Below are 25,459 nucleotides of genomic sequence, written 5' to 3'. Positions count from 1 at the left end.
CAAAATTAAAACATTGGCTTCAAATTTAACTTTTTTTGGAAATTCATGTTTTCGGGTTAAGAATTCAACTGTTTTGTAGAATTCAATTGTTTAAGATTCATAATGAAAATATTTTTTGCTGGAAATCTTAACTGTTAGATTTTTCGTCGAGAATTTATCTTTTTTATTTAAACTTCAAATGTTTTGGTAAAAAATTAATTTTCTTGTTTGAAAATTGAACTATTTGTTTAAAAATTCAACTAATTGGTGAAAAATACAATATCAGTTTAAATTTAATATTATTATCTACATCATATTTATTTAAAATACTTATTTCCCTAAAAATTCTTATTTCCTCTCTTTTTAGAGCGAATCTGATATACACCCCTAAAATATTTAAAATAAATTAAAAAAGGGAAAATTGGGTCAAAATTCTCGAATTTAGAATTCTAGAGTATTTTTTTTTAATTTAAGGGGAAAAAGGGAGGCCGACTGTGATCCCTGTTTTTTTTTTTTAATTCTCACCAGACTGATTTTCTTTTGGACTAAGAATAGTGGACTTATCGGCAGCTTCGATGAAAGAATCGAGTTTAAAATCTAGGAGCCACGATAAATTTCCATTTTCCTGATCCTCTCCTGGATTATTTTCCTGGAATCTGGGAAACTGGCAGGAGGAACCTCGAGTGGAAGAATGTTTCGATGGTGGTGTCTGAGAGGGTTGAGGGGGTTCCCAAAAATTTTGGCACCCCCCCAAATTTTGGTTAATTATTTCCCCATTAATTTGCGTAAAAAATTGCCCATTTGTGTGAATTATTTGTGATTGGCTGATGTCTGTCAGGGTGGCATTTTCCAGTTCTGAGGTGTCCCAAGTTCCATCCACGACGAGGACCTCGAGTCTTGCTACGGATCCCATGTCGAGGGCTTCCTCAACTGTCTGAGAAAAATTCGCATTCGATATCTGCGAAATTCCTTCACTCGATACTTGAAGTTCAGTCATGTACCTGCATTTTTCCATTTTTTTATAAATTAAAAATATTAAAAAAATTAATTAAAATAAATCTTTTATTATTGTATGATCTAGGCTCGAATAATTATTGTTTATATTGTTTATTAATTATTTTCGTTAAATTAAAATAATTTGAAGGTGAATAATGAATCTTTGAATTGAACGTTTTAAAACCTAAGATGAATATTTATTCATGTTTCGGTTATCGAGAAAATCGATTTCGAATATATATTGAGTTTGCTGAAAAAAATTCTGAATGGGCAGTAGAGCTCAGGCGGTAGCGCTCTGGCTCATAGCTGAAGGGTTACGTGTTCGATTCTCGCTGTCTAAACTTTGATTTATTTTTTATTTTTTTATTTTTCACTTATTAAAACGATTAAAACTCTAATTTTATCCACTAATCGTCCATAACCTATGCTCAATATGTCAAATATCATAATGAAATAAGTAATATAGATAATAATATCTATGAATATATAATAAGCAAAAAATCGGGTTTTTTGCACAAAAAAACACAATTTTTTGTTTCAGGAACATCGCTCACTCTTCTAATTTTAAACATACTTGGTGAACATGATAAAAATGTTAAAAAATTAATAGAAAATCAAGTTTTTTGCGAAAAGTATCATAAAGTTATTAAAAGTAACTTTTTTATGAAAACAGGCATTTAAAAAGTTATTAGTTGCACAAAGTGTAATGATTTGAAGACAATTTTTTTACAACAGCCATAAATTTTTTAAACATTTTATAAGAATTTGATAAAATTTGAAAGAATTCGAAAGAATTGGATTGAATTAAAAAAACTTCCAAAGAATTCGTTAAAACTTTAAACGATTCAAAAGAATTCTAAAGTTTTTGATGAAATTTAGAAGAATTCAAAAGAATTTGTTGAAATTTAAAAGAATTTAAAAGAATTCGATGAAATTTAAAGCAATTCAAGATAATTTGATAAAATTTAAATGAATTTAAAAGGCTTCTATAAAATTTAGAATAATTCGAAAGAATCAGGTGAAAAATTATATAATTGTAAAGAATTTAGTGAAATTTAAATGAATTCAGAAGAACCCTAAATGGCTCGGTGGAATTTAAAATAATTCAAAATAATTTGATGGAATATAAAAGAATAATAAATAATTGGATGGAATGCCGAAATGCTTGAAAACTCCATGTATATATTTTAAACCCTTTAAAATTATTAATATCTTTTGAAATTACTTCAATATCTATAATCTTTCGAAATTTTTTAAAGCTCTTGAAAATTCTTCAGATTTGTTTAAAATATCCTAAAATCCTTAAAAATGTATTCAAATTATGAAAATCTATTCAACAATTTTCGGAATCATTTAAAATACCCAAAAATATTTAGAATTATTTTAAATCCCTTCAAACTTTTTAAAGCTCTGAAATATTTCTTGTAATTTTTTTGAATACTCTAAAACCTTAAAAACCCATTTAAATTCTTGAAATCTATTGACAGTTTTTCTAAATATTTTTAAATACCTGAAAATATTTCAAATCCTGTCAAATTCATTAAAACTTTTTAAAGTTCTGCAAAATTCTTGATTTTTGTTTAAAGTAACCTAAAATCCTTTGAAATCCATTTAAATAATGGAAATTTATTGACCATTTTTTGGAATCTTATAAAATACCTTAAAATATTTCAAATTCTTTGAAATCCTATGAAACTTTTTAAAGTTCTGGAATATTTCTTGGATTTTTGTTTAACACCCTGAAATCCTTTAAAATTCCTTTACATTATGGAAATCTATTGACAAATTTTCGGAAACTTTTAAAATACCTGAAAACATCTAAAGTTCTTTAAAAATCTTTGATACTTTTTAAAGTTCTGGAATATTTCTTCAATTTTTGTTTAACACTCTGAAATCCTTTAAAATTCCTTTACATTATGGAAATCTATTGACAAATTTTCGGAATCTTTTAAAATACCTGAAAATATCTCAAATTCTTTGAAATCCTTGGAAACATTTTAAAGTTCTGCAAAAATCCTTGGATTTTTTAAATACCCTAAAATCTTTACAAAACGCTTCGAAATTTCTTGAAATTAAAAACAACTGTCCTAAAATATTTGCAATCCGTTGAAATCTTACCAGATTATTTAAATCTAGTAAGGATTCCTTGAAATCTTTTTAAAAACCCTAAAATATTTCAATTCCTTTAAAATCTCTTTGAATCGCTTCAAACATTTTGAAATTCTTGAAAACTCCTTGGAATGATCAAAAATACCTAAAAATTCTCAAAATATCCTAAAAATTTATATTCTTTTCAAATCCTTGGATATTCTTTCAAAATTTTAAAATATATTCAAGATTCATTGGAATCTTTTAAAATATCCTCAAATACTTCAATTCCTTTGAAATCACTTTTAATCCCTTAAAACTTTTTAAAGTTCTTGAAAATTTCTTAAAATGATTAAAAATACCTTAAGATCTTCAAAATATCCTAAAAATTTTAATTCTTTCGAAATCCCTTGAAACTTTTCAAAACTTATGAAAATTCTGTAGACTTAATAATAATACCCTAGATTCAGTAAAACGCCCTAAATTTTTTAAAATCCTTTGAAATTCTTTCAAAATTTGAAATTAATTTCAATCAATGTTTTATCGTAATCGAAATTTCAATATTTTTTATTGAGATTTTATTGCAAAGATGGTTATTAATAACAATAAAAATAATTATTATATTTTTATTATGCTCTTTTTATCCCAATTATTTTTTCGTGTTTATTGTTTGTTATCATTAGAACCTTTTCGATAGTATTTTGTTATATTTGTGATATAAAATTCTCTAAATTATGAATTTCTCGATCATTTAAAATCCCCGATACTTTATAATATTAGGTAATTAAAAAGGCCTGATAAAAGATACAAAATTGCCGATAAGAAGAAAAATGTGCGAATCATTACATTTCCGAATCTAACGAATTCAAAAATTAGTTTAATAATAGATAAATAATATGTTCATTGAATTAAAATATTTGCTATATTATTTATTATTTTAATTATATTATTAATAAATTTATTATTCAATTGTTTAGAATTTTTTTAATTTAATGATTCTTTTTAATATTATTATTAATTTTCATTCGTAAAATTTTCTGTTGTAATCCATTTTCTAAATTTTTTATTATTTATTTATTTGTACCGTTTTCGCCCGCCCTGGTAGACATCTTCACAGAAATTCTCGATGTCCAAATCTTCGAAAACTTTTCTCTTGATTCGAATCGGATTTTCGGTAACTTCGCGATTTGGCACGCTGCTTGAGCCTGACGTAGGTCCAATCATCACGTACTTTTAAAGAAAAAAAAATGTATTTCCCATAGAAATAAATAAAAAATGTTAAACTAAAAAATTGTATTCTATTCAAAACTAAGTTTAAACAGAGAGTTAAACTGAAAAATCCAGAATAATAAAATTCCCGAATAAAATAAAATAAATTTATGAAAAAATGTTTTTTTAATGTTTCTAAAATTATTGCGCCAATTTAAAATAACAATGATTGAAACAAAATTCATCCAGAAATATATATTTTTTCAATTATTGTAATTTCAATTTCAAAAAATAATTTCAGAAGCATTAAAAATAATTTTTTTGTTAATAAAAATGTTTGAGTATTATATTTTTAATATATGAATAATATTCATAAAAAATTATTTGTTAAAATTCGGCATTATAATTTAGGAATTTTATTATTCAGAAGTTTTATTATTCAGGATTTTATTTTTCCGGATTTTCAGATGTCTCTTCCTGAAGAACAAAATTTCTAAAAGAAAATTTTATTTATCTATTAAAAATAGAATAATCAAATATACTTATGAAAAAAATGATTTTAAATGTTTTTTAAAATTATTGTGTGAATTAAAAATAACAATTATTAAAAAATATTTGATCTAGAAGTGTATATATTTTTAATTATTGTCATTTTAAATTAAAACAATAATTTTAGAAACATTCAAAATAATGTTTTTGTTCATAAAAATATACGATCATTGTGTTTTTTTTAATATAAAAAATAATTATACATATAAAAAAAGTAATTGTTCAAATTAGGAACTATAATTCAGGAATGTTCCAGGATTTTCACAATGTCAGGAATCTTATTTTTTAGATTTAAATTAATTAATTTAATTAATCAAATACAATTAAACTTTTTTCTATAAGATTTATTAATATGTTAAAAATACAATTATTAAACATATTCATAAAAAGAAATTATTTTAATGTTTCTAAAATTATTTCGTGAATTTAAAATAACAATGATTGAAAATAAATCTCATCCAGAATTATATTTTTTCAATTATTCTCATTTTAAATTCAAACAATTTTAGAAATATTAAAATAATTTTTTTTGATAAAAATGCGTGATCATTGTATTTTTAACATATAAATAAAATTTATAAAAAAAAGAATTGTTTAAATTCGGAATTATAATTCAGGAATTTTCTAGTGCGCAAATTTTATTATTCGGGAATTTCTCGATTCGTGAATTTTATTATGCTGGAATTTTATCATTTGGGAATTTAACAATTCGGCAATTTTACAATGTCGGACATTTTTTTCGGGATTTTTCAGTCATCCCTTACTGAATAATAAAATTTCAAAATAATAAAATTCCCGAATTGAAAAATTCCTGAATAATAAAATTTCCGTCAGAAAATTCCCAAAATTAAAAAATTTTTAAAACTCTTTTCAGACAACAATTTTCTTTCCGAAATATAATTTGTTTAATTATTGTCATACCAAATTCAAAATATAACAGAAAAAAACTTTAAGCATTAAAAAAACTTTCTTTGATAAAAAAATATTTGATTATTGTATTTTTATAAAAAAAGTTTAATTGTTTAAATTCGAGAATTTTATTGTTCGGGATTTTTCAGTCGTTCTAAAAAAAGTGTTGATTGATTAAAATCCTTTAAAAATAAAAAATGCTGAAATGAATAATCAAAAAACTTAAATTAAAAAATTACAACCTACAAATTTTGTATGTCATTTTTCAAATACCCAACACAAAAAAAATTATTTTCTTTCGACTTACCTGCTTTAATAATTTTTGAAATTCCGAACCACCAATCCGTCAAAAATCACAATTTTTAAAATTATTCACTTCTTAGGTGAAAATCGCACTTCTCTACGTTCACTAAATGCCATTCATTGCACTTCCGAAAAAACGATCGTCGCAAAAAAATTGTCTTCAGTCGAATACAATTTTTTTTTTTTAGCAAGAATGAAAAAAAGAATAATTTTCACTCGAGTAAGTCAGATTGCCTGCGGTAGAGTCGTATTTAATTTTCAAACTTCATTACACAAAACCCGCATCAAATTTTATCTCGATTAATTTATAGGCGGAAAAAAATTAATGGCAGGAGGTACTACCGATTTCCGAACCCAACCAACCTTTTCAAAGCATCTGACGGACGAGAGGTTTTCGCGTGTTTCGTATTTCGTCTGTTACGCGGTGTAATGCGCGCGCATTACTTTTGGCGCAGGCGCGTCAGTGCATCAGATAATTCAAAATGTGACGTCAACTGACAAGATGTCTGCACGTTGAGAGCCAGACAATAATGCCAAATGCATGTGAAGAAACTTTATTTTTATAATAACTTTAAAAAAATTATTTTTCACCATAAGTATACGCATTATTGTGGAAAATCTTTTTTCCAAATTATTAAAAAAAAATTAAGTTTCTTCCCGTAGGATTGGTTTTCTACTTGGCCCTCAACGTGTAGACATCTTGCCAACTGACGTCAGCACTTGAAATACCTAATATGGGAGTTTACCACCCACCAGGGTGCGCAGTCTGTTCCGGTACGAGTTTTGCGAAAATTCAAATTTAATATATGAAAAATAGGCTTTTTATACAAATCATTAACAAAAGTTTAAAATTCATTCGTGAAATAGTGACAAAGTGTCAGTCATTCAGTTTAAAAGTAAAAAATGTAATATTTTGAGTATGGTCCATTTTCTTACATAGTTCTGAATTTTGCAAATATAACATTATTTTTCAATAAAAGAACGTATCAAAGTACACATTTTCCAAAGTTTTCGATTTTTATAGTGAAAAATAAAAAATAACACATTTTCTCAAATCAATAAACCAATCGTTTTGTAGAATAATCGTCTTCTTTTTTTTTGGGATTCAACTGTTTTTAATCCAAAATTAAACGTTTGAAGTTCAATTCAACAGCTTTTAATTAAAAATATTTTTTAGTTGAAATATCAACTATTATATTAACGTTATTTGCTGAAGATTAATGTCTTGATTTAAAATAAACTTTTTCGGTAAAAGCCAGTTGTATTTTTTCAGTAAAAATTGATTAACTAAAAGATTAAAAATCGGCAATTTATAATAAAATTAATTAATATTATTAAAAAATCGTCTCTTCATTGAAATTTCATCTTGATGCTGAACAATAATGTTTCTGGTCGAAAAATCATTTTTCGGTCGAAGATTTAACTCATTTTTTTTTCTATTCGTTTTCCTTTTTCCGAAAGTTGATCTTAATCATTAAAAATTTAATCATGTGTTTGGCACTTGACATTTTGTTTTAGAGGATTATTCTTCCTGTTTGCAAATTCATTTATTTTGAATAAAAATTCATTTCTTTGGCTTAAAATTCAAATACTTTAAAAAAAAATAATTACTTTGTTAAAAATATATTGTATTTTTGGTTACAAATTTATTCATTTCTCATTGCAGAACTCATTTCTTTCGATAAAAGTGGAACTATTTCATAAAAATCTTTTTAAATTAATTCTTGAACTTAAAAATTCAGTACTTTATTTAATTCTTGATTGAAGATTCATTGCTTTAGTTGAAGATTTATTACTTTAGTTGAAAATTCATCTTTATGGCTAAAAATTCAACTATGTTATTGAAAAATTCACTTCTTTTTTTGTTCAAAAATTAATTTTTTAACAGACAATTCAACTTTTCCATTTTTGGTTCAAAACGTTGTTTTTTTGTTTTGGTTGAAAATTCACTTCTATTGTTGCGAATTGAAGAATATTTTTAAAAATTGAATTTTGTTGCAAAAATTGCATTATTCCATGGAAATTTGTCTTTTATTTTGTTTCTTGTTAAAAACGGATCTTTTTAAGTGAAAAATTACACTACTTGTTTGAAAAATTCGTCCTTTTCTGTTGAAGATTCATCTCTTGTTTCCAATAAATTATTTTGGTGAAAAACAGTTTTTTAAATTGAAAATAGATGATCTAAAAGTTTAAAAATCAACAATTTCGATAAAAATTAATGTATTTGATTAAAAATTCTCTTTTGATTGAAAATTAATCTTTCTCTATTCAAAAATTTATTTTTATAATAAAAAATTAAACCATGTGTCTGACACTTGACCTTTTATTTTAGATAATTATTCTTTCTGTGTTAACATTAATTTGTTTGGTTAAAAAAACAAATACTTCAAAAAAATGTTATTACTTTCTTAAAAATATATATTTTTTGGTTGAAAATATAAGTATTTTGTTTGAACCTTCTTTCTTTTGTATAAAATTATATTTTAAACTGAAAATTGAACTATTTTATATTTGGGTACAATTTTTTTAAAACTTATTTCTTTCGATTTTAGATAAAATATTTTATCAATAATTTTTCTGTTGTAAATTTATTTTTGAACTTAAAAATTCAGTATATTGTTTAAAATTCGCCTTCTTTGTTGAAATTCAACTGTACTTTATTTAATACTACAATCTTTCTGGTAGGAATATTAGCCATTCAATTTTTCGTTGAAAATTCATCTTATTTTAGTAAAAGTTACAACAATTTGTAGGAAAGTAATTTTTTTATTGATGATTCGTTACTTTAGTTGAAAATTTATCTCTATGGCTAAAATTTCAACTATCCTATTGAAAAATTCACTTTTTCTTTGGTTGAAAACTAATTTTCGTAACACAAAATTCAGTTATTTCATTTTTGGTAGATGTTTTCTTTTTTATTTGAAATTTTGTCTTTTTATTTGAAACCTAATCTTCTTTTAATTTTTCCAGTAAACAATAATGTTGTGTGGGTAAATTTCAGATCTACACAAAAAAACTGACCAGTAATTAAAAATATTATTAACATTTTCTCTTCAAACTGAATGACTTACTTTTTGAATTCAACTATTTTTCATTTATTAAATTTAAATTTTTACAGAAAATTATCCATTAGATACTACAGGTTAGGTGGGGGACATTCGAGATGTCTGCATACCGAGGATAAAACAATACTACCAATTGCGTTCAATCCAAGTGTACTTGGATATTATTGTTTGCTTTTTAAAAGCTTTTAAATTAAATAATAAAGTCGCTTTTATTAAATGGGTATATTATGTATTTGAACTACTTTTGAAAAACGAACAATAATATTAAAATAGACTTATTGTGAAAAATTAATTTTTTTCAACTTCTTATAAAAATAGAGTTTCGTGCAAGTACTTGATATTATTCATTGTCCCTCAGAATGCAGAAATATTGCAAGCTGAGATCACAACTTAAAATACTTAATTAATTGGGTATTTTTCACCATGCGCATGCGCATGAAGCGGTTATTTAAATGATTATTGTGCAAGGAAATTATTAGCAATAAATAATGCTTGTAAATTTGTGAAAAACCCTCCTTTGGTGAAAAAATAGACTTTTAATGTGATAGCTAAATTAATTATTAGATTTCACTCCTTAACAATAAAGAAAAAATTGTAACCAACCCGATTGTCCACGCCACGCGTGCGCAGTACAAATAAATAAGGTATTTCACATTTGGTGGGGGAAATCCAAGATGTCTGCCAAACAATAATACCAATTGCATGAGAAAAAATTTTTTTTTCAAAAACTTAGAAAAAAATGAATTGAAGAAGAAAATGAATTTTCTAAAACTATTCAATTAAATTATGAAATCCATTTTAAAGATATGTAATGATTTTATATTTAATTAAATGTCTTTTTCAAAATGAAAAATACTATCCAAATACACTTGTTGTGAACAACTGGGACGAATAAAAACTCCTTAAAAATAAAATTCCCGAATTGGAAAATCCTTCAATAATAAAATTGCCTAATTGGGAAATATCCAATCATAAAATTTCCGAACAATTCATAATAATACTGAATTCAAAAATTCCAGAATAATAAATTTGCCGAACAATTTATGATATCAAATTGAAAAATTGCCAAATGATATAATTCCTAAAAAGTTGATAATATTACGAAATTATAATTGAAAAAAATATATTTCTGGATGAAAATTTTTGGAAGACTGAAAATTAAAATTCCTGACACCGTACATTTCCCGAATAATCAAATTCCATCATTATAAAATATCAGAATTGGAAAGTTCCTGAACAGTTTATAATATTACCGAATTTGAAAATTTCCAACAGAAAATTTCCGAATTATAAAATATCCTAACTAGAAAATTCCTGAATTATAAAACTCACGAAACAATATAAAAAAATGACTTTTTAAATAATTTGATTCATTTATTAAGAATACAATAATCAAATATTCTGTTCAGAAAAATAGTTTTAATGTATAAAGTTTGTAAATTTATTGTTTGAATGTAAGATAGCAATAATAAGAATTTTCATCCAGAAATATATTTTGTCAATCATTGCTATTTGAATTCAAGGAATAATTTTAGAAACTCTAAGCATTGAAGATAATTTTTTTATAATAATATTTTATTATTCTGCTGTTAATGAATAAATAATATTTAAAGAAAACATTTGTAAATTGTATCAACTCGGGAATTTTCAAGTTCGGATATTTTATAATTCGACAATTTTCTGTCGGGGATTTTCAAATTCGGTAATATTGTAAATTACCGTAAATTTTATTATTCGGAAATTTTATTTCTCGGGATTTTTCAGTCGTCACAAAATTTGTTTCCATATGGTCCTTTTAAATTCAAACAATAATTGTATAAACTGTAAACATTAAAAATATGTTTTTAACTAGAAATATTTGATTATTGTATTTTCAATTAATAAATAATATTGATTAAAAAACAAATTGTTTAAATTAGGAATTTTCAAGTTTAAATATTGTACAATCTGCCAAAATTCTGTCCGTAATTTTATTATTCGGAAATTTTTTTAATTCAATAATTTTTTTATTCGGGAATTTTTCAATTCGGGAATTTGGCAGTTTCGGGAATTTTATTTCTCGGGATTTTTCAGTTTTTCACAAAATTTGTTTGATTATGGTTAATTTAATTCAAACGATAAATTTAGAAACTGTAAAAATAAAAAATATTTGTTTAAATAGAAATATTTGGCTATTGTATTTTCAATTAATAAATAATATTGGTTAAAAACTAATTGTTGAAATTAGGGAATTTTTTAGTTCAAACATTTTATAATTAGCTAAACTTCTGCCTGGAATTTTATTATTCGGGAATTTTTCAATTCAGGAATATCACAGTGAGTTTTTCTCAAATTTGTAAAAAAATTAAGTTTTGTTCCCTGCAACTAGTATTATCAATGTATGATCTGTTATTATTGCTTGACCCTCGGTGTGCAGACATCTTGCTAGTTGACATCACAACAGGAAACACCCAGAACCGGGTATAATTAACAATGATTGAAGTTAAAATATATACTTATTATAAATTGCACATTAATGTCAGAAATTTAGTACGTAGTAATTTAAGGTGAGAACAAAATAATAACGTGTATATTTTGTAATTAATAGTTTCTTTTAGTTCTAAACATTAACTTATATTTTACCAATTCACTTTTAAATATATATAATTCTGACATTTAATATAATATGCATGAATAATCGCATCATTTTAGGTAAAATTTTTCGTTGTTAAAAATAATAATTCTAGATAAATACCTGAAAATAACGTTTTCAGCTCAGAACAGTTGTTTTTGATTCAGAGACGTCACATAATGACGCTCATAATGAGAAAAAAGGAACAAAACTCATAATTGCTGATAAAAAAAAATCGAAGCAGTGTCTAGTAGTACCAGAAAAATTCGGATATTTGTACCAAATTTTCGGTGTGGACACGGCTCGTTAAATAAAGAATTTTGTTTTTCAAAAACCTTTGTTAATGAAATATAAATTCATCTTTTGAATTGAAAGAAACTGTGCTATTATTTACAAAATATACGCATTGATATTTGTTTCTAACCTTACATCACAAATTACGTAATTTCTCATATTAATGTACAAATTATAATAATGATCTATTTAAATTTCAATAATTGTTAATTATACCCGGTTTGAATCGTGCGCCAACATTAACCAATGAGAGTCGCTGCGCCGGGCAAGAGCAGTAGCTCACATGCCAAAGTTGAAATCATTGCTTCATACATGGGGATCTGGAGAGCAGCCCCCAGCCTCGACCGTGTATGTGTATGCGGTAGTAGTTTTCTTACGATCCGGAGGGGAAATGTTGGTTAAACTAAAGCAAGAGATGGCGCCACAAAAAGTAGGTCTGACTTTTTCATTGAATTGCATTAAGAAAAAGCAAAAATGATTAAGAACTTGATTCTGTTTGCAAAACAGCAAATATTTTTAAAAAGTCATGGTAATTTTAATGAAAATGTTTTGAGGAAATTATTTGGTAAAAAGTCAATGACAAGTCTGATAAATGAGAAAATGAATTTAATATTATATAATATAATGTATATATTTTTTTAATTGAATCGAACATCATATATACAAATAGTATTATTATCGGTAAAAAATTTTTTGTTTTTGCTAAAAATGCTTCACATTATTATACGAATGACATTTAATAACAAAAATAATTTAAGAGTTTATAATAACCACTGTGATAAACAATTATTTAAGCAAAATATTAGAATTTGAGATTTTTGAAATTATAATTTCCTTCAATGGCCGGAACGACTTCAGGTATTCCTTAAAATCATAAATATTTAATAATATTAGATAAAATATAACAATTTAAATTTTTCTAAACAAATTAGATAAACAGATTGGAAATTTTGGCCCTTTGGCATGGAAATTTGTTGTTTGCACTGGAAATGTTTTAAGTTATTGGACGAATGACTGCTAGTCACCAACATATTAGAAAAGTTAACAATAAACACTGTTATCAACAATTCTTGTGACAAAATATTTAAACTTAAGATTTTATCAAATTTAAATTTTCTTTGATGGCCAAGTCGGTGGGCTATTGTCAAAAGATTTTGTATTGAGTGAATCTTAGCACGCAGTGTTATGATTCATTTCCAATCTATTAGGATTGAAAACCCGACATTTTCCAAGTGAAACTTCCAACATTTAGAAATTGTTTATGTAAATTGTTTTTAAACATGTGAGTTGTTATATTCTACTGAATGTTATCAAAGATACATTTTTAGTGATATCCGGAGCCATTGTAGCAACTGAAGAAAATAAAAATTTTGATAAAACCTTACCTTTGAATATTTTGTCACAAGAATTATTTATAACAATGGTTATTGTTAACTTCGCAAATATTTTTGTGACTAGCAGTCATTCGTCCAACAGTTTAAAACATTTTCAGTGTAGAAAAAAATTTCTTTGCGAAAGGACCAAAATTTTGAACTTCTTTAATTTGTTTACAAAAATTTAAATTGTTATATTTGATCAAATATTATTAAATATTTATTATTTTAAGGATTACCTCAAGTCGTTCTGGCCATTGAAGAAAATTATAATTTGAAAAATCTCAAATTCTCATATTTTTCCACAAAAATTGTTTATCACAGTGAAGCATTTTTAGCCAAACTTTTTTTTTACCGATAATAAGATTATTGGTCAGTTTGTTCATAAAATTAGTTCGTAACAAATAAATGGATTTATAAGCACATTATTTGTATTCTATGAGTTTCTAAACATTTATTTAAGACAATATAAAGTTTTCCTGATCAGTTATTAAAACGTAAAAAATTTATATATAAAAAAATTATTTTTGACATGCTTTGGGTGGAAAAATTATTAATAAAAAAATAGAGGAGACAGAAGTTCGTAAAGTCAAGATCTATAGAATTTAATAATCTTTAATTTAAAACCAAAAATTCAAAATCGCAAAAAATTGAAGGCTCTGAACATTTTTGACTGACAAAAGTGCATTTCCTCCAATTGTGCGTCATGAGTACAGTAGGTTTGTTTATAGAGTTTAATAGCTTATAGTCTCTTTATTTTAGAAATAAAGTTTGCAATAATATAATTAACAATTGAATTCAAAATCTCGTTTACATTTACAATTTTTAATAAAATTATTAGGGGTTGTATGCAGCGAGAAAAAAGCTTTCAAGATTAAGCAATAAATAAATTATTGAACTGCATAAATGTATATATGACGTTCGGTTCAATTTAATTAAAAATATACATTACATTGAATAATATTATATGCATTTTCTGATTTATCAGTCTTGTCAATTACTTTTTACCAAATTATTCCCTCAAAACATTTTAATTCAAGTTAATATTACTGTTTAAAAATATTTCCTTCAAAACTTAAAATTGTTAAGATTTTAAAGGCACAAAGGTTCTTTACTTTGTAACTCAAGTTGTAGTCTTACATATTTTAATTATTATTATATTTATATTGGATATAAGTGATATATTTTTTATTAATTCTTTTGATCGTGTATATGTTTTTAATAATTTTTTCCTTAGCTACGTTAATAATTGTAACAATAAATATATTTTTTTTAACTAGAACAAATAATAAAATCAAATATATCAGCAAAATAAACCGTAGAAATACGAAGTTCGAACAGCTTTTAAAATGTATTTTTTAAATAATTGGTAATAGTTACTCTTATTTTTTCATATATATATTTTTTGTTTATTTGCAAACAGCATCAATTTTTTAATTATTTTTGCTATTTCTTAATGCAATTCAATGAAAAAGACAGATCTACTGTTGCTGGCGCCAAATGTTTGGATTAGTTTGACCGACAATATTCCCCTCCGGATCGTAAGAAAACAGAAAAGTGGGGGCGATGCATGGGGCTGGTTGGAATCACTGCTTCACACTTGTGTAGAGCCATGTGCTTTCGATCCGCTCCGAATTTTATCACAACAAACGACAAAAACATAAAAAATATATCGGTATGAGATCGATTTAAATTACTTTTCACAAAATGCATTATCGCCTAATATTCCGTGCGTTATTATCGAGTACTGTGAAAAATGCGAGAAAAAGTATTCATACAACTGCTGGATATAAAGTGCCGGATGTTTGGCAGCCGAATAAGAAAGGAGGAACTTACAATCGAGAACAGGACGAGAAAAAAAGTCCCGAAGAAGAGGAATGGGAGGAGCAGAGTTTTGGCGAGAAAATTAAAGGAGAATGGAGCATGATCAAAAAAGAATTTGCCAAATTCAAGGACGAGTGGAAGGAAAATTTGAAGGGTCCTGTTGTCATCTTCAGAAAGGGAGAAGTTGATGTTATTTGGAGGTTTAGTGAAGATAAAGAATGTCTCAACAATTGGATTGTGTCCACTGACAGTGATAATAATGAAGGGTATTCTACTGCAAAGTAAGTTCACCTTTTTAATTAGCCTTTTGTTTCAGTTCGTGTTACTTCGTTTTGAGGTTAGATTCTTGTGTAACTTTTGTGCAAATTTTTGCGAAATAGTTGAAATATTTTTGCAATATTTGATAGTATGTGAAATCTTTTTGCGCTATTCGAAATCCTTGCAAACCCTTAAAAATCTTTGTGAAAGTTTTGGGAAATCATTGAAAACTTTGGAAATCCTTCCGGCATTTTAAAAATGTTTGGTTATGTTTGTAAAATTATCGAAATATTTTGGGAATCAATCAAATCTTTTTGAAAGCTTTAGAAATATTTGTATATTCTTCGGAATATTCGCGAAATATTTGTGAAATTATTGAAATCTTTGGGAAATCATTGAAGTCTTTATGAAATTTTCCGGAAACATTTCAATTACTTTAAAAATATTTAATAATGTTTTTGATATTATTTAAATCGTTGGAAAATCATTGAAGTCTTTCTTTCTTTTTGAAATATTTTGTAAACTTTGTGAAATTGTTGAAATATGTGTAAAACAATTGAAATCTTTCAAATATTTGCAAAATCATCCCAAAATTTTTGAAAGAATTAAAACCTTCCTGAAATTTATTGAAAACTTTCAAATATTTGCAAATTCTTCTGAAATTTTATCAAATTTTTGAAATCTTTGAGAAAACATTAAAATATTAAAAATTTTTGTCTTTGTAAAATCTTCGGAATATTTTTTAAATATTAGATAATATTTGTGATGTTGTTTAAATGTTTGAGAAATAATTTTAATCTTTCGAAATATTTTTAATATTTTTGAAATATTAGGAATATTTGTGAAATTTTATAATATTTTTGAAATATTGTGAAATTGTTGAAATCTTCGGGAAATATTTGATATTATTTGTCAAATTATTGAGATCTTTGTAAGATTTTCAACAACTGTTTATCTCTCTGTAAAATATTTTTAATCTAACCAAAATCTTTGAAATATTTGAGAAAATTTTTTGGAAATTATTATAATCTTTGTGAAATCTTTGCCAAATATTTTAAATGTTTTTAAATATTTGTTATTATTTTTGAAATCATTGAAATCTTTGTGAGATAAAAAAAAAACATTAATTTCATTGTAAAATCTTTTAAATCTACCAAATTCTTTGCGAAATGTTTAAAATCTTAATGAAATCTTTGAAATAATTTATAATATTTGTGAAATATTTTAAATCTATGAGAAACTATCTAACCTTTGCGAAAAATTGGACATATTTGTGAAATTATTGACCTCTTGGAGACTTTGGAAAATAATTTATGTCCTTGTAAAATCTTTTCAATCTGCCAAAATCTTAGCGAAGTATTTGAAATTTTTTTAGAATCTTTGATATCTTTGTGAAGTCATTAAAAAACTTTTGAAATGTTTTTGAAGTAATTGAGATATTTGCGAAATTCTTGAAATCTACAAAATATTTGAACTCTTTGATATGTTTTATAATATTTCTGAAATTGATGAAATCATTCTAATCTTTGTGAAATATTTAAAAGTTTGCGAAATATTTGATAATATTTGTCAAATTATTGACATCTTTGTGAGATTTTCAACAATTGTTTATATCTTTGTAAAATATATTTAATTTAACCAAAATCTTTTAAATATTTGGTAATATGTGTAAAATTATTGACACCTTTGTGAGATTTTGAAAAAATAATTTATGCCTTTGTAAAATCTACCCAAATGTTTGAAATCTTTCTGTAATCTTTGAAATAATTTATAATGTTTGTGAAATTGTTGACATTTTTGGGAAATCAATCTAATTTTTCTAAAATCTTTGCGAAATATTAAAAATATTTGTGACATTTTATAATATTTGTGAAACTGTTAAAATCTTTTGGAAATTATTCTAATCTTTGTGAAATCTTTGCGAAATATTTTTAATGTTTTTGAAATATTTGTGAAATTATTGACATCTTTTTAAGATTTTGAAAAATGTAAAATCTTTTCGAAAGGTTTGATATTTTTGGGAAATTGTTGTAAAATGTTTTTGAAATTTTTCTAAATATTTTTGAAAATGTTAACATCTATACAAAATACTTAAAATCTTTGATGAATTTGGGAAATCTTTGCAAAGTATTTTAAATTTTTTCAAAATCTTTGTGAAATAATTGTAAATCTTTGAAATATCTTATAATATCTTTAGAAATCTTTGCGAAATATTTGATAATAATTTGTGAAAATATTTACCTCTGTGAGATTTTGAAAAATAATTTATGTCCTTGTAAAATCTTTTCAATCTGCCAAAACATTAGCGAAGTATTTGAAATCTTTTTAAAATCTTTGATATCGTTGTAAAATTATTGGAAAACTTTTGAAATGTTTTTGAAATAATTAAAATATTTGCGAAATTCTTGAAATCTGCAAAATATTGGAAATCTTTGTGAAATCTTTGATATATTTTCTAATATTTATGAAATTGTTTGAATATTTTCGGGAATAATTATAATTTTTGTGAAATATTCAGTAATATTTATGAAATTTTTGACCTCTGCGAGATTTTGGAAAATAATTTATGTCCTTGTAAAATCTTTTAAATCTGACAAAATCTTTGCGCAGTATTTAAAATATTTTTGAAATCTTTGATATATTTTATAATATTTATGAAATTGTTGATATCTTTGGGTAATTATTCTAATCTTTGTGAAATCTTTAAAAATCTTTGCGATATATTTGATAATATTTGTAAAATTATTGACATCTTTGTGAGATTTTCAACAATTGTTTATGTCTTTGTAAAATGTTTTTAATTTAACCAAAATCTTTGAAATATTTGATAATATTTCTGAAATTTTTGAAATTTTTGGGAAATCATTTTAATGTTTGTGAAATCTTTGCGAAATATTTTTCAAATATTTGGTAATATGTGTGAAATTATTGACACCTTTGTGAGATTTTGAAAAAATAATTTATGCCTTTGTAAAATCTACCCAAATGTTTAAAATCTTTCTGTAATCTTTGAAATAATTTATAATGGTTGAGAAATTGTGGAAATTTTTGGGAAATCAATCTAATCTTTCTAAAATCTTTGCGAAATATTAAAAATATTTGTGACCTTTTATAATATTTGTGAAACTGTTAAAATCTTTTGGAAATTATTCTAATCTTTGTGAAATTGTTGGAAAATTATACTAATCTTTGTAAAATCTTTTTGGAATTTTTAAAAATCTTTGCAAAATATTTGTGAAATTATTGACATCTTTTTGGGATTATAAAAAAATAATTTATATCCTTGTAAAATCGTTTAAATCTACTGAAAATCTTTCGAAAGGTTTGATAACTTTGGGAAATCTTTGTAAAATGATTGTGAAATATTTTTTAATATTTGTGAAAATGTTGAAATCTATAGGAAATACTTCAAATCTTTGTGAAGTCTTTGAAATCTTTTATCATTTTTGTCAAATTATTGACATCTTTGTGAGATTTTTTAAAATCATTTTTGTGTCTTTGTAAAATCTTTTAAATGTTCCTAAATCTTTGTAAAAATTTTTTAAATCTTCTATACATTTGGGAAATCCTTATGAAATCATTGGAAATATTTGTTATATTTTTGAAATCTTTGGGAAATCATTCTATTCTTTCTGAAATTTTTCCGAAATCTTTGGGAAATTATTCTAATCTTTGTGAAATCTGAAATATTTTTAAAATTGTATAATATTTGTGAAATTGTTGAAATCTTTGTGGAATCTTTAAAATATTTGTGAAATACTTGTGAAATTATTGACATCTTTATGAGATTTTCAACAACTGTTTATGTCTTTGTAAAATATTTTAAATCTAACCAAAATCTTTGAAATATTGTATAATAGTTGTGAAATTTTTGGAAAATCATTCTAAACTTTGTGAAATCTTTAGAAGTATTTGTAATATTTTTGAAATATTTGGTATTATTTGTGCAATTATTGAGGTCTTTGTGAAATTTTGAAAAATTTAAAATCTTTTAAATCTACTAAAATCTTTCCGAAATGTTTGAAATGTTTGATATCTTTGGGAAATCTTTGTAAAATTTTTTTGAAATATTTTCTAATATTTGTGAAAATGTGGAAATTTATACGAAATACTTCAAGTCTTTGATATATTTGGAATCTTTGTGAGATTTTTGAAAATCATTTTTATGGCTTTGTAAAATAATTTTAATGTACCTAAATCTTTAGAAAATGTTTGAAATCTTTTAAACAGTTGGGAAATCTTTATGAAATCATTGGAAATATTTGAATTTTTAAAAAATATTTTGTAATATTTGTGAAATTGTTGAACTATTTGCAAAATAATTCTATTCTTTGTGAAATCGTTGCGAAATATTTGATATATTTTGTATATATTTGTGAAATTTAATAATATTTGTGAAATAATTGAAGTCTTCGGGAAATCATTCTAATATTTGTGTAATATTTGTGAAATGGCTGAAATCTTTGAGAAATTATTCTAATCTTTATGAAATCTTTGTGAAATATTTTTGAAATATTTCTGAATTTTTATGATACTTGTGAAATTGTTGAAATCTTTGGGAAATCATTCTAATTCTTGTGAAGTATTTGCGAAATATCTGAAATATTTTTGAACTTTTATAATATTTGTGAAGTTGCTAAAATCTTTAGGAAATTATTATAATCTTTGTGGAATCTTTGAAATATTTTTGAAATTATTGACATCTTTGTGAGATTTTCAATAACTGTTTATGTCCTTGTAAAATATTTTAAATCTACAAAATTCTTTGCGAAATGTTTGAAATCTTTGAAATAATTTATAATATTTGTAAAATAATTGAAATCTTTGAGAAATCATTCTAATCTTTGTCAAATCTTTACGAAAAATTTGAAATATTTTTAAATATTTGTGAAATTGTTAAAATCTTTTGAAAATTATTCTAATCTTTGTGAAATCTTTCTGAAATTTTATAATATTTTCGAAATTACTGAAATTTTTAGGAAATCATTCTAATCTTTGTGAAATCTTCCTGTAATTTTAAAAAATCTTTGCGAAATATTTTTGAGAGATTTGGTAATATTTGTGAAATTATTGACATCTTTGTCAGATTTAAAAAAATGTAAAATCTTTTAAATCTACTAAAATCTTTCTGAAATCTTTGATATCTGTGGGAAATGTTTTTAAAATATTTTCTAATATTTGTGAAAATATTGAAATCTATACGAAATACTTAAAATCTTTGATATATTTGGAATCTTTGTGAGATTTTTGGAAATCATTTCTATGGCTTTGTAAAATGTTTAAAATGTACCTAAATCTTTGCGAAATGTTTGAAATCTTTTCAACAGTTGGGAATTTTAATGAAATCATTGGAAATATTGGAATTTTTAAAAAATATTTTGTAATATTTGTGAAATTGTTGAAATATTTGCAAAATAATTCTATTTTTGTGAAATTGTTGCGAAATATTAGATATATTTTGTATATATTTGTGAAATTTAATAATATTTGTAAAATTATTGAAATCTTTGGAAAATCATTTTAATATTTTGGAAATTATTCTAATCTTTGTGAAATATTTGAAAAAATTTATAATACTTGTGAAAGTTTTGAAATCTATGGAAAAGAATCTAACCTTTGCGAAAAATTTGACATATTTGTGAAATTATCGACATCTTTGTGAGATTTTGAAAAATGTAAAATCTTTTAATCTACTAAAATCTTTATGAAACGTTAGAAATCTTTGATATCTTTGGGAAATCTTTATGAAATCATTGGACATATTTGAATTTTTGAAAAATATTTTGTAATATTTGTGAAATTGTTGAAATCTTTGGGAAATTATTCTAATCTTTATGAAATCTTTCCGAAATATTTGATTAATTTTGTAAATGTTTGTGAAATTTAATCATATTTGTAAAATTATTGAAATCTTTGGGAAATCATTCTAATCTTTGTGAAATATTTTTGAAATTTTATAATACTAGTGAAATTGTTGAAATCTTTGGGAAATAATTTTTATTTTTGTGAAATCTTTGTGAAATATTTGAAATATTTGGGAAATTATTCTAATCTTTGTGGAATCTTTGAAATATTTGTGAAATTATTGACATCTTTGTGAGATTTTCAACAACTGTTTATGTCTTTGTAAAATATTTTTAATCTAACCAAAATCTTTGAAATCTTTGATAATATTTGTGAAATTTTTGGGAAATCATTATAATCTTTGTGAAATCTTTAGAAATCTTTGCGAAATATTTTTAATATTGTTTGGAAGTATTTGGTTTTATTTGTGAAATTATTGACATCAAATCATTCTAATCTTTGTGCAATATTTGTGAAATTACTGAAATCTTTGGGAAATTATTCTAAACTTTGTTAAATCTTTGAAAATTTTTTAAAATTTTATAATATTTTTCAAATTGTTGAAATATTTGTGAATTAATTGACATCTTTGTGAGATTTTCAACAACTGTTTATGTCTTTGTAAAATATTTTAAATCTAACCAAAATCTTTCAAATATTTGATAATATTTGTGAAATTTTTGGAAAATCATTTTAATCCTTGTGAAATCTTTAGAAATCTGCGAAATATTTGAAATATTTGTGAAATTGTTTAAATTTTGGGGAAATTAATCAATAATCTTAGTGAAATCTTTCTGGAATTTAAAAATATCTTTGCGAAATATTTGGTAATATTTGTGAAATTATTGATATCTTTGTGAGATTTTGAAAAAATCATTTATGTCTTTGTAAAATCTTTTAAATCAACTAAAATCTTTCCGAAATCTTTGAAATCTTTGATATCTTTGGGAAATCTTTGTAAAATGTTTTTGAAATATTATCTAATATTTGTGAAAATGTTGAAATCTATACGGAATACTTAAAATCTTTGATATATTTAGAAAATCTTTGTGAAGTCTTTGAAATCTTTTTATAATTTTTGTGAAATTATTGACATCTTTGTCAGATTTTTGAAAATGATTTTTTATGTCTTTGTAAAATCTTTTAAATGTACCTAAATATTTGTAAAATGTTTAAAATCTTTTATGCATTTGGGAAATCTTTATAAAATCTTTGGAAATATTTGAAATTTTTTCTAAAAATATTTTGTAATATTTGTGAAATTGTTGAAATATTTAAAAATCATTATATTCTTTGTAAAATATTTGCGAAATATTTCATATATTTTTGAAATCTTTGGGAAATCATTCTAATCTTTGTGAAATATTTGTGAAATTTTCTAATATTTGCCAAATTGCTGAAATATTCGCGAAGTTATTATAATCTTTGTGGAATCTTTGAAATCTGTTATACATTTGGGAAATCTTTATGAAACCACTGGAAATATTTGAATTAAAAAAAAATATTTTGTAATATTTGTGAAATTCTTTAAATATTTTCAAAATCACTCTATTCTTCGTGAAAACGTTGCGAAATATTCAATATAGATTGTAAATATTTGTGAAATTCAATAATATTTGTAAAATGTATTAAAATCTTTAGGAAATTATTCTAATCTTTGTGAAATTTTTGTGAAATAATTATAATTTTTGTGAAATGTTTGCGAAATATTTGGGAAATTATTCTAATTTTTGTGAAATCTTTGAAATATTAAAAAAATTTTAGAATATTTGCGAAATTGTTGAAATCTTCGGGATATGATTCTAATCTTTGTGAAATCTGTGCGAAATATTTATGAAATATTTGTGAACTTTTATAGTATTTGGGAAATTGTGGAAATTTTTGGAAATGTTCTAATCTTTTTGAAATCTTTTTAAAATTTTGTAATATTTGTGAAATTGTCGAAATCTTTGGGATATTTTTGAAATAATTGTGAAATTTTATAATATTTGTGAAATTGCTGCAATCTTTGGGAAATTATTATAATCTTTGTGGAATCTTTGAAATATTTTTGAAATATTTGTGAAATTATTGACATCTTTGTGAGATTTTCAACAACTGTTAATGTCATTGTAAAATATTTTTAATCCACCCAAAATCTTTGAATCTTTAGTATCTTTAGCAATCTGTGCGAAAATATTTTTAATATTTTTTGGAAATTTTTGTTATTATTTGTGAAATTATTGAAATTGTTGTGAGATTTTGAAAAAATCATTGTTTTCATTGTAAAAACTTCTCAATCTACCAAATTCTTTGCGAAATGTTCAAAAATCCTTGTGAAATCTTTGAAATCATTTATAATATTTGTGAAATTTTTGAAATCTTTGGGAAACAATCTAACCTTTGTGAGATATTTGCGAAAAATTTGTGAAATTGTTTAAATCTTTGGGAAATCATTCTAATCTTTGTGAAATTTTTCTGGAATTTTAAAAAATCTTTACGAAATATTGTTGAAATATTTGGTAATATTTTTAAATTTATTGACATCTTTATGAGATTTTGAAAAAATCATTTATGTCTTCGTAAAATATTTTAAAGCTGCCAAATTCTTCATGAAATCTTTGAAACAATTTATAATATTTGTAAAATTGTTAAGATCTTTGAGAATTACTTGTGAAATCTTTGAGAAAAGTTTGAAATATTTGTCAAATATGTGTAAAATTTCATAATATTTGTAAAATTGTATACTACTTGTGAAATTGTTAACATCTTTTGGTAATAATTATAATCATAGTGAAGTCATTCTAATCATTGTGAAATCTTTAGAAATATTTGCGAAATATTTTTAATATTTGACAATATCTGTGAAATAATTTACATCTTGATGAGATTTTTTGAAAATAATTTATTTCCTTGTAAAATCTTTTAAATCAATCTAAAATCTTTGTTCTCTTTAGGAAACCTTTGTGAACCTTTTTCAAATTTCCTATTTATTTAATCGGGTTTTAAACTGTTTTTTGCAACCTTGAGTTCAAAACATTGTTCTCAAAATTATTTCCAGATTGGAATTATCGCCACACGGATCGGGCATATTTAGTGGAAATTTGGACCTGCGAGTTCCAGAAGATGGAGAAGTTCATTACGCAGGATATGCAAATTTAAGGTCTTTAAATCACACGATATCATTCGGGCGAGAATCCACAATGGATTGGTCCGTGTACACCCATCTGCGAATGAAAATTCGAGGCGATGGTCGCACTTATATGATAAATATAGGAGTCAAGCAAACTTTTGACGTCCAGTGGTTCGAATTGTACAATTTCGTTCTGGCGACAAGAGGCGGACCTTATTGGCAAATTATTCGCATTCCACTCAACAAATTTTTCCTGACTCACAAAGGCAGAGTTCAGGATCGACAGCGCCCCCTCGAGAAGAACAAAGTCAACAATATAGGATTTACTTGTGCGGACAAAGTTCCGGGGCCTTTCAGACTCGAGATCGAGTATATTGGCATTGAGTCCGACGAGTCTTGCACGGAAGAGTTTGCATATGAGTCTTATGATGTGGACACTATGAAATTGTAATCTGTTGATGTTTCGAGAAAATGTATGATATAGAATAGTTTATTGCTAATATACAAATTAAAACGTTGTTGGTTTGGATTTCAGTTACTTATTCGGTTATTAAGTATTATTTAATTAAATGAAATCTTGGAGATCTTTCTTAATTGTATATAAGCGCTTAATACATTTCCGAAATCTTCTGAAATTTTTTCAACTATTTGAAATTTTTGAAAAAGAATTAAAATATTTGCGAAATCTATTGAAATCATTTTAATCTTTGTGAAATTTATTGAAAAATATGGAAATATTTTGAATTTTTTTTATATATTGGACATTTTTGTGAAAGAATCGAAATCTTTGTGAAATCTATTAAAATATTTGCAATATTTGTGAAATCTATTAAAATATTTGAAATTTTTGTGAAATCTATTAAAATATTTGAAATATTTGTGAAATCTATTAAAATATTTGAAATTTTTGTGAAATCTATTAAAATATTTGAAATATTTGTGAAATCTATTAAAATATTTGAAATTTTTGTGAAAGAATTGAAATTTTTGTGAAATAATTGAAATCTTCGTGAAATATATTAAAATATTTTTAAAAATTTTGAAA

The 25,459-nt window shown here is 24.1% G+C and overlaps 2 protein-coding genes across 2 annotated transcripts in view; one reads left to right on the top strand and one right to left on the bottom strand.

Annotated features, from left to right (window-relative positions):
- LOC117172707 overlaps positions 1-6,389 on the bottom strand; it is a 35,432-nt gene extending 29,043 nt beyond the window's left edge. The window contains exons 1-3 of the mRNA XM_033360868.1: positions 6,038-6,389; positions 4,148-4,293; positions 505-980 (exon numbers count right to left, since the gene is read on the bottom strand). Coding sequence (XP_033216759.1) covers positions 505-980; positions 4,148-4,287 — 616 coding nt within the window. The 5' untranslated portion in view covers positions 4,288-4,293; positions 6,038-6,389. The remainder of the gene's footprint in view (positions 1-504; positions 981-4,147; positions 4,294-6,037) is intronic.
- Positions 6,390-14,953: 8,564 nt separating this feature from the next.
- Positions 14,954-24,943, top strand: LOC117173421 (complex I intermediate-associated protein 30, mitochondrial). Its single transcript, XM_033361979.1, has 2 exons — positions 14,954-15,481; positions 24,343-24,943. Exons 1-2 carry the CDS (start codon positions 15,084-15,086, stop codon positions 24,863-24,865), a joined length of 921 nt encoding a protein of 306 aa, XP_033217870.1. The 5' UTR covers positions 14,954-15,083; the 3' UTR covers positions 24,866-24,943.
- Positions 24,944-25,459: the final 516 nt, after the last annotated feature.

This window comes from Belonocnema kinseyi, chromosome 5, assembly GCF_010883055.1.
Source record: "Belonocnema kinseyi isolate 2016_QV_RU_SX_M_011 chromosome 5, B_treatae_v1, whole genome shotgun sequence".
Classification (NCBI taxonomy): Eukaryota; Metazoa; Arthropoda; class Insecta; order Hymenoptera; family Cynipidae; genus Belonocnema; species Belonocnema kinseyi.
Note: the sequence above shows the minus strand (reverse complement) of the source record. Positions and strands in the feature narration are given on the sequence as shown.